The sequence below is a fragment of the Pagrus major genome, chromosome 21, assembly GCF_040436345.1.
Source record: "Pagrus major chromosome 21, Pma_NU_1.0".
Lineage (NCBI taxonomy): Eukaryota > Metazoa > Chordata > Actinopteri > Spariformes > Sparidae > Pagrus > Pagrus major.
This window is the reverse complement of record NC_133235.1, coordinates 21,336,369-21,352,487: the sequence shown is the minus strand read 5'-3', so window position 1 is coordinate 21,352,487 and position 16,119 is coordinate 21,336,369. Positions and strand designations below refer to the sequence as shown.

At 40.2% G+C, this 16,119-nt stretch overlaps 2 protein-coding genes across 2 annotated transcripts; one reads left to right on the top strand and one right to left on the bottom strand.

Annotated features, from left to right (window-relative positions):
• Nucleotides 1-533: 533 nt before the first annotated feature.
• dhx30 (DEAH (Asp-Glu-Ala-His) box helicase 30) lies at nt 534-10,408 on the top strand. The gene is given in 20 exon segments (XM_073491201.1): nt 534-705; nt 903-1,039; nt 1,138-1,248; nt 1,362-1,625; nt 1,715-1,864; nt 1,948-2,100; nt 2,445-2,583; nt 2,586-2,911; nt 4,026-4,406; nt 4,502-4,580; nt 4,669-4,773; nt 4,869-5,044; nt 5,134-5,340; nt 5,443-5,524; nt 5,626-5,819; nt 5,920-6,079; nt 6,174-6,331; nt 7,490-7,593; nt 7,681-7,820; nt 8,999-10,408. Coding segments are annotated over 20 exon segments (3,498 nt in total). The 3' UTR covers nt 9,259-10,408.
• Nucleotides 10,304-15,102, bottom strand: LOC141016689 (alanine aminotransferase 1-like). Its single transcript, XM_073491202.1, has 11 exons — nt 14,964-15,102; nt 14,765-14,854; nt 14,539-14,647; nt 13,346-13,479; nt 13,015-13,258; nt 12,842-12,921; nt 12,594-12,730; nt 11,340-11,514; nt 11,095-11,250; nt 10,889-11,001; nt 10,304-10,463 (listed from the first exon to the last, which is right to left on the bottom strand). Exons 1-11 carry the CDS (start codon nt 15,066-15,068, stop codon nt 10,373-10,375), a joined length of 1,434 nt encoding a protein of 477 aa, XP_073347303.1. The 5' UTR covers nt 15,069-15,102; the 3' UTR covers nt 10,304-10,372.
• Nucleotides 15,103-16,119: the final 1,017 nt, after the last annotated feature.

Here is a 16,119-nt window from a genome sequence, read left to right as displayed (position 1 = left end):
GCCGGATCCTTGTGTTTTTTTATCAATCAATCACTCAATTAATCAATCAAACTTTATATATTTAGCACTTTTCAAACAAATCAAAATGCAATTCAAAGTGCTTTACAAGTAATTGAAAAAACGGGATATTAAGGAAACAAAAATTGGTTTAGACACTAATGCACTAAACTTCACTAAACTAAACTAAATATATTGATACAGCTTATTAAAGCTTTATATTTATAATTAAGGAGAGGGACAAATATTCCATATTGTTGTCTTAATTAAGGGAAAAGTCTTGCACCCTACAAAAACTATTTAAACTGTCCAATGAAGGGATTTTGTTTTTAAATGTTTGGGACATATTTTAGATTAAATATTAATTTATGTAATTATAAGGTATTCATCTCAATCATATTTTAATCCACCCTTAGAAGTTAGATTAAAATAAAATAACAATAATGACAATTCACACTCTTTGCCGAAGGGCGTCGCTGTGAGCACGCGGTGTTACGTCAGCGCACTTGCGCAGAAGAAGAAATTGTAGTTTAAAGATGGCGCTACCCGGTGTTTCACTCGTGCGTCTCAGAGCGCTGTGCAATACAGTCAAATGTCTTCATACAGGGGGCAAAACAGCGCCGAACTGGGGCAGAGAGATGCGGTGGTACAGGACAAAAGCCCGAAACCTCCAGGACTTCGGTTCATCACACTTACAGGATAAACGAGGTGAGTGGAAACGGCCGTTAGCCAGATTAGCTAACCGGTGACAGCTCTCTCAGTGAGAAAGCTCAAGGACATCCATCACGTAACCCAACAACACACATCTCCGTCCCTGTCTTTCTTTTACAGTTTACATAAGGTTAGAGTGGAAATAAAACACGGTTTACCTTACTCTGTATCCGACATTTTGTTTTTCTGTTTAGCTAATGCGAACCCAGACCTCCTGAAGGAGTTTCCAGACCCTAAAAACCTCTTGAATAACACCCTCTCCCGTTCACTGGGAGTCAGCGACCTGTCCCAGCTCATCCAGTACAACTGGACGGAACAGGCGGGTGTCAAGGTCAGAACAAAAGTCATAATGTGACACCTTGTCATTAAGAGGTCATGTCTATGTAGAGCTGAATTAAGTTGTGTATGTGTATTGTTTTCTTTCTGTAGAGAGCCACTGTCACAGTACTGTGGCCCTGCAAGATTCAAGAGGAGGGTTTTGCCTCCAAGAAGCACGATGCAGAGCGATATGCTGCGGCTGCTGCTTGCCTCAAGCTCAGAGTAAGCTGCAGTGACTTATTTCTATATTTCTATATATAGTACTATATTTTTGTCCTACCAATGTGTAGTGATTTCTGCTCATTTTCTCTCCTCATCTCTCTTTTTGTGCACAGGAAATGGGTGTCATCGGTCCAGATAACCAGCTCCCTCGGAGCAGAGCTGGCAGAGGCAGAGGGGTGCACCATTCAGCTCTTTATGACACTGAGGATGATTTGCACATAGGAAATGTGTTTCGAGCCAAATCAGATGCACAAAAACAATGGCTGCCCCCTGAGGAAGATAACTCCAAGATCCATGAAGCTCTTTCCCTGTTTCCACAACCTAAATCCCTCCTCACCAGGGTCATCACCGTGGCCACATCATCCAACAGAATAAGGGTTGGTTGCTCTCAACCTCTCTACAATAAAAAGGTGTGCGCTCTTTAATTCGTCACGTATTCTAAACTTGTCCCTCTCTATCTTTACAGGAGCTACTGCAGTTCAGAACAACAGGAGGAAAGCTAAAGAAGTGTGAGCTGACCATGCGCTGGCCAGAGAAGATGACATTCTCCGCCACAGCGAGAAACCGAGTGACAGCGGAGAAGATGGCTGCAGCGCTCGCCTGCATGAAACTGAAGGTGAGGATAATTTTGGAAAACCACTAAATCTTCATCTAAGTGTTAGAGCTGTGTTAACATGTGTATTCTCTTGCCTTGTCCAGGAGCTGGAGCTGCTGGATAAAAACAACAACCCACTGACTCACGCCAGGTACCACCCAGAGGAGGTGAGGGAGGCTGGAGCGCGAGAGAGGCGTCCCGTTCCCCTGGAAGTCCCACAGTGCCTGGAGGAACAGATGAGAGAGTACCTTGCACAGGTCGGTCTTCATCTCACGTGAAAAAGAGGAAATTTAGAGCGTTTTGTTTTTATGTGTATATGTATGTGTACATTTGGTACTTTTGGTCTGGGACTGTTTTTGGCATATGACTTTAGAGCAATCTCAGTGCTACAGCATACATAAACAAAAGTGTGATTTCCAAAATCATGTAGAAATTCTTCTGAGAAGTGTGGAGGCTGTTGTACCAACATATAACTCCCTGTGGGTTTTGCTTAAAATGTTCATTATTCAAATAAAGTTGTCATTTTTGAGTGTACGTAAACTTTTTGGCCATGTGATGTATTAATGACATGTCTGTACTAATGCCTCCATCTTTCTAACAGTACCCAGTGGCAACAGAAGTACAAAACCTTTGGGAGGAGGAGGAGGCGAGAGAACAGGGGACAGTTAAGCAGGAGGAGGAAGAGGAGGAGGACTTGATGACGGACGCCATAACTGGTAGGCCATACCAGCCTCTGTCAGAACGGAGGCCCAGCAGCTCAACACTTACCTGCAGGAGGAATGGGAGAGAGCAAACCCCAGGCTGAGTGCGGAGCTCCCAGTCGACGCCCACCGTGAGCGCGTGGTGTCTGCGGTGCAGTCCTCCAGGGTGGTTGTAATCGACGGTGAGACTGGCTGTGGCAAAACAACACGGATCCCTCGATTCCTGCTGGAAGAGAGTGTGAGAAGTGGCGAAGGGGCCAAGTGCAACATCCTGGTGACCCAGCCCCGTCGGATCAGCGCCGTGTCCGTGGCCCATCGCGTTGCTCACGAGATGGGTCCAGCTCTAAAACGCTCTGTGGGATATCAGGTAGATACAGGTTTATGTAATACTATTTGTTTTTTACTGTATCAATAACTGTTTTTATTGCAATGGTGAGATATAGCCTCTAGAAGGGGCACTCTGTGTTTCTTCTGTGGTGGCACAGAAGTAGAGGTGGCTGAAGCTTTTCATGAGAAAATGAATAGTATCTTTTCTACTTTTGAGTAACTTAGTTTATGTAAAATGTGAGGAGTTTTTATTGATAAAATTAAAACAAACCAACATTTTTTACGAATACCTTTTTAATTAGTTGTACTGTGTGCTGTTTTATTCAACCTACCAGTACATATTTTAACTGTTTCTTTTACTTTTGAACAGAGACAATTTGTAATACAAATTTCATCTTTTTTGTTGTATTTTTAATTACATCAACATAAAATTGATCATTTTCACTAAAGTAATCATACTGACAAAGTTTCAAATCTACATGTATTTAGTATTCTGTGAGTAATCAGATTTTCTTCTTTATCATTGGTATTGTAGTGATAAGAGAGGCACTCAAATTTTCTTACTTTTTTTTATTAAAAGAAAAAAAAATTAACCAAATTATTTAATAAAAATAAAAAATTGTAAGGAGACAGGACTCTGAAGGATTACAAGGGAAATACTTTAAATACAACCAAAGGTGTAAGAAGTACTCAGATCTTGTAATTAAGTAAAAGTAGCAATACCATAGTGTAAAAATACTTTCTTACAAGTAAAAGTTGTGCAGTATCAGCATCAAGAAATTTATTTAAAGTAACAAAAGTGAAAGTACACAAGCAGAATGGTTTTTCAGAATAATGTACTGTATGTAATATGCATCAATATGCATTTGTTGACTATATTTTGTATTATTAATCTGAATCTGGCTAACTTAAGTTGTTAAATAAATTTAGTGGAGTAAAAATTATAATATTTGCCTCTGTATTGTAGGGGAGTTTAGTAGAAACTAGCAGGAAATTGAATTATTAAAGTAAAGCACTGGTACCTCAAAATTCTACTCAAGTACAGGACTTGTGTAAATTAAGTTACTTTTCACCTGAATACAACTTCTCAGATAAATCAATGAATATTTTAGCATTTTTGTGCAAGCAGTACATCAATTCTTTTCTGTTCATAGGTGAGACTTGAGAGCCGACCCCCGGAGCACAGCGGAGGAGCCATGCTCTTCCTCACAGTCGGCGTCCTGCTGAGGAAGCTGCAGTCCAACCCATCCCTGAAGGGAATCAGCCACGTGGTGGTGGACGAGGTCCACGAGAGAGACATTAACACGGACCTGCTGCTGGCTCTGCTGCGCTCCAGCTTAAAGGAGAACCCTAACCTGCGAGTGGTGCTAATGAGCGCTACTGGGGACAAGCAGAGGCTGGCTCAATACTTTGGAGGCTGCCCAGTCGTGAAAGTGCCCGGGTTCATGCACCCAGTGAGGGACAGATTCCTAGAGGATGTGCTGACAGAGATGGGACGGCGAATTCCAGTCCAAGAGATAGTGGAGACTCAGCAGGTGAGACTCAAGTCTGCCAGATTTGTTAATTTTTGTGCAAACGTTTCTTTTCTTTTGTTCTCCTTCTCATTAATTTTTATTTTATCCTGTTTAAGGGAAGAAGACAGGAGGTTGCACCAGATCTAGATTTAGTAGCTGATGTAATTGAACACATTGACAGACATGGAGATCCAGGTAACTAGCAGACTACCTCTCATCTTTGCTTTTTTTAATAATAGGCCTGAATGGTATTTGTTAAAAATTCTTTCCCGTCATGCTTCAGGTGCAGTGTTGTGTTTCCTACCTGGATGGCAGGACATCAGGACTGTTCAGGAGAAACTGGAGTCGAGGTCCCACTTCTCCTCAGGCTCACAGATGATTGTACCATGTAAGAGAGCACACACAGATTTACACGCAGACTGGATTGGAGATGTGATTTATCTTGCTGGATCGAATGCGTTTATGATTTATTTTTTCTTTTAGTGCACTCCAGTTTATCAGTAGCAGACCAGCAGGTAGTGTTCCAGCGCCCCCAAGTGGGCCAGAGGAAGATTGTCCTCACCACTAACATTGCTGAGACCTCAATCACCATAGATGACATCGTCCACGTGGTGGATACAGGAACTCACAAAGAAAATAATTATGACCCTCTGACTAAGGTTAGTGTCAAACTGTTTCAGATCTTCAAAAACTAAGCCTGGGATTTGTTGTGTTTTCTGATGGAATCACGTTGGAATAAATCTTCCAGGTCTCCTGTCTGGACACAGTTTGGATATCCCGCTCTAATGTCACTCAAAGAAAAGGGAGAGCAGGGCGATGTCAGCCGGGACAGTCCTATCACCTGTTTCCACGGAGACAGCTGGAATCCATGACTCCCTTCCCCGTCCCAGAGATTATGCGCACCCCGCTGGAGAGTTTAGTAGTGCAGGCCAAAATCCACAGCCCAAACTGCAAGGTATTTAAAGAGAAAATGGCTTTTGTCAATTTTTAAACCTGTTATTTTGTATATTTCGGACATATTGAATGATGACCTTTGTCAATTTGCGTGTGTGTGGAGGCTGTGGATTTCCTATCCAAAGTATTGGACAGTCCAGAGCTGGAAGCTGTGAGAGATGCTGTCCAAAATCTTCAAGACATTGGTGAGTGACTCAGAACTACTAATGTGTGATTTGAGCCACCACATGCATCTAAGTTATACATGCTCAGTGCTGGATTAAGATAGAAATGTTTGCTTCTGTAGGAGTTCTGGACAAGACAGAAAGCCTGACGCCGTTAGGAGAGCGTGTCGCCTGCATGTCATGTGACCCCCGTCTGGGCAAAGTGCTGGTCCTGAGTGCCATGTTCAGATGTGTTCTGCCCATGCTGTCTGTAGCTGCATGTCTGACCAGAGACCCTTTTTATAACAGCCTGCAGAACAGAGCAAAAGTCATTAAGGCAAGATTTTACATCACACACCTTTTTCATCCATGTCGTTTTCTAATAACAGGAAGTGTAATCGTGTACTAATAGTCATACCTGTGTTCTCTTTTTCCAGGTGAAAGAGGCTCTGAGCGGCTCCTCTTGCAGTGACTATTTGGTGTTTATTAGAGCTGTGTTGGGCTGGAGGGAAGCTCAGCAGCAGGGGGACAGAGAGGAGAGAGATGAATATCTGGACACGCACACCCTGTCGAGGTTCAGCCTTCGATTCATCAATGGTTAGTTTGAGACACACACACACTCATGTAGACATTGTCTCAGTACGTTTTAAATCACTTCTTCTTCTTACCCTTTTTCACTTTTTTGCTGAAGGTCTGATCTCTCAGTTCAGCACAAACCTGCAGGAAGCAGAGCTGGTGTCTAATTCCAATGACTGCCAGCGTCACTCTTCTCTCTACAACGAGTACAGCGACCAGGATGAGCTGTTAAAAGCTGTACTGCTGGCTGGACTCTATCCCAACCTCATTCAGGTACATGGCAACAACAGAGTCTATTATAATACTGACATGACTATTTCTTGCTGTTCTCCATCAAAAGTTGATGCCAGAATTGTGAGATTTGTTGTTGTTTTTAAGTGACCGATGTGATTTTGTTATAAAAACGGTAGATCAAATTTTTGTTACGATTGTCTTTCTAAAACCTATTTGGGTAACACTTTATATTAGGTAACGCATAATAACCATTAAGTCATTGCTTATTAGTACCCATATTAATAGCATATTGGCTCTGTATTAGTCATAAAGCGTTTATTAAACGAGACCTATTGTGCTTTTTCATTTTTTTTCCTTTCCTTTAGTGTTTATGTAGGCACTTGTGCATGTAAAAGATCTTTACATTTTAAAATGTCAAGATCAGCACCAACAGAAGCTCCTCTGTCCCACAGAAAACACTACTCCGGAAAAGCCTCATCAGTAGTCCTGCATCTAATTCTGTGACTTTTTGATATCTCACTGAATCACTGAGTCACACATTTGCATAATTTATGCCTAGCAGCTAGTTTGGCATGTAATAATTGATTTAGCACAGCTGCTCTGTTGTTGTTGTTAGCGGTGCTGGTTCACGTGTGTGCGACCTGAATCAGAGGAGAGTGGGTATTCAGGAGGGGGGGACCTTAAAGAGATTGGAGCTAGAAGGTCTTGTTCACAACTAATTCACGAGTAGTTTGACACTTATCAACACAGACAGGTTCTACTAGTGAATTATTTTTGAGCAAGACCTCGAATGTGGAACATATTTTGAGTTAGACTTAATTTAGAGATTTGAACATTGTTAACTCTTGTAATTTTCTGTGTTGTTCCATAAGAATATATCATATTTATGTGTTCTAAAAGGGATCACTACCTTATAATGCACACACTGAGCAAAGCATATTAAGATTTTAATTCATATGCAACAACTGTCCTATTTACTATCAATAAGTATTAATTTGGAGGTTATTGAGAGAAAACTCAGTAAGTGAAGTAAGTGACTTAAAAGTCAGTATGATACTAAAATAAGTTAATGGTTAAAACGTGTTCTCCGATCTAAAGTGTTATCCCAACTTGCACCTGTTTGAGTCAAACCTTTCAGTAAGCGTTTAAGCATAACATGGATGAAACAAACAACACACTTATATTTTTCTTTTTCAGGTGAAGAAAGGTGTTGTGACCAAAACAGGGCGCTTTCGCCCCAACAGTGTGTGCTTCCGCACGTTCAGTGGGCCGGTACTGCTTCACCGCTCCTCAGTGAACAGGTTTGAACGTGCTCCAAAATTCATTCACAGCTGGTATTTACTATCATAGTACATGTGCAAACTTATTGTCTTCCATTTGTGTTGTAGAGGAAAAGAAGATCTCCCGAGTCGCTGGTTGACGTTCTTCAGCGCTGTCAAGTCCAGCGGGAATGTTTTCATTAGAGACTCTTCTGCAGTCCATCCACTCGCCCTGCTGCTGCTCACAGACTGTGACATCAATGAGACGGGTAGGACATGTACTGCTCTCCGTTTAAAACAAAAAGGAGTTAAAGATAACATAGGCGCTGGTGTTTGTAAGTGCTTAGATCTGACATTGTGTTCATGTTAGCCGTTATGTGTGTGGGAGGAGTTGTTATTTGACCTTAAAGCAGCTTTTATCAATAAGTGAAAGGGGCTTTCTGTGATGTGATAGTGATGAACCTACAGAGGAAAAATCACCTGAATTTGCAGCTCCTCTCGGCTATATGGCGCTTAGCTGTTCGGCTGCAACTTTACTGTTGTTGTTTTACTCGCTCACTCTCACAGCATCTTTTTGGTTTCACCATTTTTTGGGCTCTGGCACGAAGATGACCATCCATTCTTAACCTGAATTTAAAAACTTTTAGCCCCAGGAACTACTTTTCAAGGAACTTGTAAGCTCCCTTCAGCCAGTTGTTGTCTGCGACTGTCTAGAGACCCGTGAAGATTGGGCAAATTAGTCAGCTGACGTATGAAAAAGTCACTTCTGTTTTTACACGTCATTTTGTGCGGAACTAGTTTAAATTCGTGGTTGGTCTTTCTGTAGTATGCTTTCCTGTGTGACTCCATGTCGTCAAAATACAATGAACAAAACATTTTCAGAAGGGTACTTGATCTATTAGAATTTTCAATTGCTGCAAGCCCCATCCCCAAAGTTCCTGTACTATTGGAAAGTACTACCCTCTGAGTAGGGACTATTTGGGAGATAAAATAATTCCCCCTGAATTAAATTTAGACTCTTGTGTCCCTGTGGTGGAAATCCACAGAGTTCCTCCAAAGGTCCCTAGTCCCTGGGGAAAATTCCTGTGGTGGAAACATGGCTTAGTATTTCAGGTGTTGGCAGCAATTTAGAGGACTGGAGCGAGGCTACCCAGCCGTCTGTGCTGACTGGACATTCAGCTATTACTGTTTTGTTGGTGTAAAATGCTGGCTAATACTTTTGCACTCCCTTTATGAATTGTTCAGAGGCTTATTTTCCATCTTAATAGCACAAAACTAAATTTCTCTCTGGACTTTGCATTAAAAACATTTGGCTTAACGATAAAGTGTACAAAATACCATAGAGGTGTTCCTCCTAAGCACTTAGATATTATCACCCTCTTAGATTTCCGACACGGTAAATCCTCCTCTTCATAAATGACTCTTTGTCCTTTCTCTTATGTCGCAGTGAAAGGAAACAGAGTGGAGGTGTCACTTCCTGGACACTCACTTGTGCGCTGTGAGTTGTCAGCTGAGACCTGGGAGCTGCTGTGGGAGCTACGTACTTCCATCCAGACCATGCTATACCGCAACCTTAACAATCCCAGCAACGCAGTCACAAACTCTGCTCAAGACGGAAAGCTCATCTCATTACTTGTGGAGCTGCTCAACAATACAGACTCGAACCCTTTTGTTCAGAACCAAAACAGCGACAGTGAGGTGGACTGATGACACGGAGCACTTTCTACATGTGTATGTTGGATCTCTTGGCTGGTACAGAGGAACCAAAAAAGATGGTATCTCATGTGTATAGTTAGATTTTGTTTGCTTTTTGAAAGGTTCGATAAGTTATGATATGTATATAAGAATATCAGCTTAAAACATTAAAAAAAATTACTAAAATAATCAACTGAATGCAGAAATACAGTTTTGAAGTCATGTGAAAGACATCTGTGTATTGTGCAGCAGAGACATCTACTGAAGTAAGCAGGCAACCCAGCAGGAAGCTGACAGCACAGGCCTCCCCTGTAGCTCCCCTTGGCAGATGTTTGTAAGAGGCTATTTTGCTAAGTTTCACAGGCTCTCAGCGATTTCTCACAAAACGTCAAGAAAGGAAATATTCTGTCACATATTTTCCTTATTTAACAAAAGAAATGAATGTACACCTTCTGAATTCAGGTTCCTCTCTCTACTGACTAAGGAAGGCAAGTTTATTTATGTTGGACCATTCAGACACAAGGCACCTCAAAGTTCTTTACAGAGGCATGGAAATGCATTAAAAGTATGAAAATGCTACAATTGTATTTAACCAAGATGAGCTTAATTCCCTTGCTAACCCGTCTTAAAACACACTCTGGTTTTATGCTGCCCCCTATTTGTATGGGGTATGAATTCAGAAGGTAGCCAATCCTTACACATTGCACCTTTTTTTTTGTTTGTTTTTCCGATAATTTTTGAGTACTTGAGTCTGGAGTGAACTTGCTTAATCAATCATGACTCGTGAAGAGCAAAAACGCCCACTAGACTGTTGTCTGTTCCTGTTATTTTTTAGGTTAATGATGAACTCCCATGTGGTGAGAGGAAATCCATTTGTTTGGATTTTGGACTGTGGTTTATTATCTATGTTTATTTGCTTTATGAAAAGCAGAAGTTGAATTTTACTCAAATGAGTAAAGACAAAGGATCATTGGCCAAAGGTCATTATAAAAAAAACAAATTGCAAACTGTAAGATGTTCTATTTATTGCAATGAATTCACATGTAACGAGAATGATTTGATCATGGTGAGTAGATGGAAGTGACAGAACAAAACACCTTTTTTTTTTTGCTTCAGTGCCTTTAGTTTAAGAAAAATCCTTCATAAACTGTGTGTGAAAGCAGGTCAGGCGTCTCAGTACTTCTTCCAGTGTTTCCGCAGAGGTCATGATGCAAAACCTGTCGAAAGAAAGGAGGGTTTAATTCATAATTTTTCCACACATCCATTTACAATGTTGAGTTACATGTAAAGTTTCATGAAAAGCACAGCTCTAGCTATTAAATAGAAAACATTCTTTGTGTGTCATAAAGCCTGGTGTAACTGGTGGTTAGACTAATGATGCGTGATTTATAGGTACAAAGTTAATATTTTTATCATTCTATAACACAGGGTTGTAGAATAAAATCAATGATGTGTTCATTAAAGTCCTGTATCTCACAAAGCAGATTATATAAATTAATAAGTCATAATGGTGGAGCCTGGGGAAAAGAAGCTGCTCTGTAGTCTAGTGGTACGGCAGCGGATACTTCTGTATCGCTTGCCAGACGGCAGCAGGGTGAACGGACTAAAGTAGCGTGATGTGTTGTAGCGTGATGTGTTATACCTGATGTGGTAGGTGCCCTCCTTTTGTCCGTACTCAAAACCGGGACTGATGAGCAAACCAGCCTCCTCGAGTAGTCTAGAACAGTAGAACGTATCTGGTTCCAGTCCCACTTCCTAAAATAAACAAAAACATGACCAGGTTGAAAATATTTTAATGAGTGATGCATTATTTTTTATAATTATATTTCTGGTTATATATACTTGAACCTTGGCTTTCTGAATGAATGAAGGTGGAAGGTACACTCTGGGGAAAGCAAATGTTCCTCCTTCCAGTGGTTGGCAGCACAAACCCGGCAAACTGTTTACAACCTCAACAGCTCTCTTTGCGTTATCAATCAGCGTGTTGCTGATGTTTTGCTTCTCCTGCAGAAGACGGAGTTAAAGGCAAGAGCAAAAAAAATGTCTCCAGTAGGTCTCTAAGAAAACCACGCTGTGTATCTCTGTGGTCTCACCATATGATAAAGTGGGTATGAGGGATCTCCTGGTTGTGGAGGGTCCACCATGAGATCCAGGGCAATCTGACCCAACACGGGTGTACAGGTGTCTATCGAGAACCGTGTGAAGATGTACTTCATAACAGTGGGGTCCATATTTACCAGCTCCACGTATCCACAGCGCAGACCACACCTAGTGGGAGAGAGGAGTCCAATCATTAGCTGTTCTCAAGCTTTCGGTCAAATCTTCACATGATCTTCCACAGTTTTCTGGGTTGTCATTTCAAATTGTAGATGTTCAAATTTCAGTTTTTCTGAGCCTTTTCTGGGACTTGTTGGCTTAAAAGTTGAGATTTGAGAGTTCATTGTTGACCCTGGAAATGACAGTCGACAATTGATCTTGCCACTTAAGAAGCTGTTCTGGAGCTTTCAATTGTATCAGAAGATCTTCTTCAGTTTGCCCAGCTGTCGTGGAACTTGAGATGTTAAAATTTCAATTTTTCTGAGCACTTTAAGGACTCCTTGTCCCTTAAACCTTGTGGTGAGAATGTCAGCTACTGTTTCCAAGGTCAATAATGAACTTTACAGTACATCTTAAGTCTGTTTTTAGTTCTCTAAATTATTTCTTAAGTCTGCAACTTCTGCACGATGCACTTTAGATGAGAGCTGCACTGATTAATCGATAAGTTGAAAATTGTTTGCCTACTATTTTGATGCTTTTGATTTGCTGATTTCCGGCTTCTTAAATTGAAGGATTTGTTCACTATGCCTCTTCTCCGTCCGAATGTACATCCATATGTCCGTCCGTCCCATTCCTGTGAACGCGATGTCTCAATCTTTTTTTTTTTTTACTCCAGAGTTGGGCGAAAGGACAAATGTCAAGGACACTGTGACCTCATGACACCCTGTTTTCTTGAATGCGATATTTCAAAAATGCCTTGAGGGAATTTTCTCAAATTTGGTACAAATGTCCACATGAACTGATGGTGGCAAAAGGTCAGATGTCAAGGTCACTGTGATTTCACAAGACACATTTTTGGTCATAACTCAAGAATTCAGGACAAAATGTCACAATAAAGTTATGACATTATGTGACATTAAGAGCCGCTGGGTTTTGGACTGTTGTTTGGGAATAGAAGCAATTTGAAGAGCTCAGTTTGAGATCTTGGAAAATGTTTTTGACACATCGTGAAAAAAGACAGCAGCTCAATCGATAATGAAAACAATGGTTAATTGCTTATCGTTAGATACTCATCAGTTCTTAAAACTCACTCTCCTGGTAAGCCTTTGGAGACTGAGTGGAAGGACGCCAGCTCAACTGTGTCTGAAAAAGGCGGGCCCATCTCAGACAGAACCCTCTTATAAGACACAAACTCACTCTTTTCCCCAAAAACATACTCCTGATAGACCTGTGGAGGAGAAAACACACAAAATAAATCAAAACATTTCTTTTTTTTTTTTTTACATTTGTCTATTAAATTCATGGTGTCAAGATGACAACAATGCTTTGAGACATCCACCTCATCAGCCAGGAGGAAGAGCTTCTTCTCTGAGACGAACCGGATCACCTCTTGCATTGATTTCCTGCTTTGAACATGACCTATAAGGCAAACATTACATGAAAACATCCATGTGATACTCTTTACTGCAAAAATAAACTTGGATGAGCTCCATTCTGGTGAGATTTTACTACCGGTGGGATTTCCAGGGTTGATGATGTACAGAGCTACAGGCTTACACACTCCCTTTGCAGATTCCAGCGCTCGATGCAGCTCCCCTACCTGCAGCTCCCAGCCCTGCTCCTCGCTGAGGTAGTAGGGTATGACAACTGCTCCCAGCCCAGTCACGGACATGGGGGTAGTGTTGTGACACGGCACTGGAGACAGCACACCATTTCTGGGTGAACTCTCTGCGTTCAACAAGATGTGGAGGATGTTCTGTAGGCACAGGAAGAGATCAGGTTAACTTAAAGATGAGGATGGATTATACATCTACAGTGTGTGTGTGAGTGATGTTGATGTTACCGAGAGTGACCACTGTGACCCGGGGCTGATGCAGATGTTTTCAGGGTAAGATGGAACTCCAGCATCTCGTCTTGTTATGAATTCAGAGACTTTGTGGACGATTTCTGGTATACCCATTGTAGCAGTATAAGAACCTGAAGAAACAACACAGATTCAGAATAATTCTCACAGAGCACACAGACTGATGAGAAAAGCTGAGATGACGCCATAGAACAGGCTGATAATATTATTATTGTTGTTTTTTTATTTAATCTCTTTATTACATCCTCAAGCATCGTATGCTTTTCTATTTCTATTGTACAAATTCCTGTGAATTGTTAACACAGCACATAAATAGTATTACTGTATACTTCTATACTATATTTTAACTTATTTTTTATTCATTATTCAAACTTATATTATGCAGTAAATAGTACTGAAGTTACATAGTGTTATTTTAAGGTAATAAAGTTACACAATGTTGCCTTAATCCAGGCTTTGAGATATCTGTCCCAAAGATTTTCTTGCCACCACCTTGGATATGAATGGTATTTCACTTGTAGTGCTCAAAAATTGAAATATTACACTCACAAAATTAAATTAAAGGCAGAGAGTGTCTTGGTTAGTCTGGATAATCCAAATAAGCACAGTTTTTCTTATGTTAATGAAAACTACTAAGAGCTAGGTTTGTGGATTGTCCAGAGTAACAAGTACACTGTTTTTGGAAAGAGCCGTTGATTTTTTTTTTTTTTTTCTGGCTTTAGGGATGGCAGTGATTAACCACTTTAATCTGGACGAAAATATCTCGACAGCTGGATGGATTGCCATGAAACTTAAGGTCTTGGGACCGTAAAAAATGTGGCAACTCTTAAATGTATTACATTGAAATGTGGGAAAGAGATAAATGGTCATGTTTAAAAAGAATTCCCCTTGTGGGATTAAAATAGTATAATAAATTAAAAATAAAAAATGAAAAAAAATTGAAGAATTACCTGAATTTTCCATTTAGCGACATCATCATGTAAAAATCTGACATTTTTTTTATTTTTTGCTTACTTTTTCGTTACAGTGAGCTTTAAAGCCTTACAGAGCGCTTAGCACGGCTCTGTATAGTAAGTTCAGTAGAAACCAGTTGAAAAGTAGAAATTCTTTTGTAATTTGAGCAAGCTGACTCTTCATCGTGTCCATGGTAATACCGCATGCACAGCCCTTACCTACACTCCCTCCATCACATCCACCAAGAAGCCTCTGAGCCGTCTGTTTGACGTCCACCGGCAGTTTGCTGCTGTTCACAAGCTGAGGGTAAAGACAGGCTGCGAGTACCTGCAAAATATGAATACACACAGTCCTGTCAGACAGATTTGTCATCAAAAGAAGATGCATTAACTTGTACATTCAGTTTTAATACAGCTTGAGTTATCCCTGAGGGTCACAGATCACCTGTCGAACATATGACAGAGGCTTCACACCTCCCTTGTGCGGGTCGCCCGAGTACACGTCTAACACTTCTTGGTATGGCTTTTTGACTCCCTACAGACAGGTGGATTTAAAGCAGAGGTTACAGATATCACAACACAAACCATAGTGCAGATATGACAATTATTATTATTATTATTATTATTATTATTATTTTCTTGACCTGTCTGAGCTCTTCGTTGATCCGACTTGCTTGTCTGGCCAGGATTGAATACTCCAAAGGCTTCATGTTCCTCACATTTGGATTGATCGCCTGCAGGACAGACATCTTCTTAATTTCTCTTCACTACGTTCAGAGTGGCGGCTGGTGCTGAGCTGACCAGAGACGTGACAAGCTGTGTCTTACAAATAAAATGATTTTTGCTTGTTAAACATACACACAGAAGATGTGTTGTGAGTAATATTTAACAGAAAGAAGTTCAATGACAGGCTGCTGTTGGCAGGATGTCCTTTTATTTATTACCTAGAACACAAACATTTCAATAACATATTTACTACACTGTGCAATGATCTAAATCTTGATCCAAGACTTAAGGTTTAAGAGATGTGCTGCATTTGCACTCAGGTGTCCTCATAAAGGCTAAAAATCATTTACAGCTCATATGATGTTTTAACTGGCACAAGGAAAAGGACGGTCACTGGCATCCAGTTAGTCTTAAGATCCACTTCTATGTAGTTGATGTGCTGTCAAAAATATCTTTAGCAAGTACTGTATGTTACACATTAAAAAAAGGTTAACATAAAAGTAACATAATTTAACAAAATTCTCATTTTAACTCTTGAAATCCTGTAACTCATCTCTGTGAACATAATTTTCTTGTTAAATAATGTCATTATGCCCTTACATCCGTAGGAAGTGTTTGTTTCATGTATTTATTTGTATTTGTTATTGACTTTTTCACTTTTGTGCTGATTTATTACATCTTGTCTTCAATTTGTGAGACTGCAGAAACAGTTGGTGCTTAATTTGATTACTTTGCTGTTTTTCTTGCCAATAAAATATAAAGGTGCATATGTTGACGATTCATAAGTAGAAAGTGCTCTGTAGAAATAGCATTATATCTGTTTTAGGGTAGTTTTTATAGTTAAAGAGCATTAGTGGTGGGGCATTACTATATTATTTTATTAACTTATTAAGAGGAATTATAATTGTTCTGTATTCTATATATGTACATATCTTTTTAATCAAGTATTACTTCTAACATAATGTTAATTTGCCCCAGAAGTTTATGTTAAATTTTGTAGCTTAGTTACTTATGATTGCTTGTTTTTATGTTATTTTGTTGCTCTTGTCATTTCCTGTTTTATTGTTTTTTAGT

What these genes read in the sequence shown, in the direction of transcription:
- LOC141016689 (XM_073491202.1), bottom strand. Translation starts at nt 15,068, where the DNA reads ATGTCTGTCCTGCAGGCGATCAATCCAAATGTGAGGAACATGAAGCCT. An exon ending in CAACCCTGGAAATCCCACCG is followed by an intron (nt 12,922 to 13,014) that starts GTAGTAAAATCT and finishes TTTGCCTTATAG; the next exon opens with GTCATGTTCAAAGCAGGAAA. An exon ending in CATTCATTCAGAAAGCCAAG is followed by an intron (nt 11,002 to 11,094) that starts GTTCAAGTATAT and finishes TGTTTATTTTAG; the next exon opens with GAAGTGGGACTGGAACCAGA.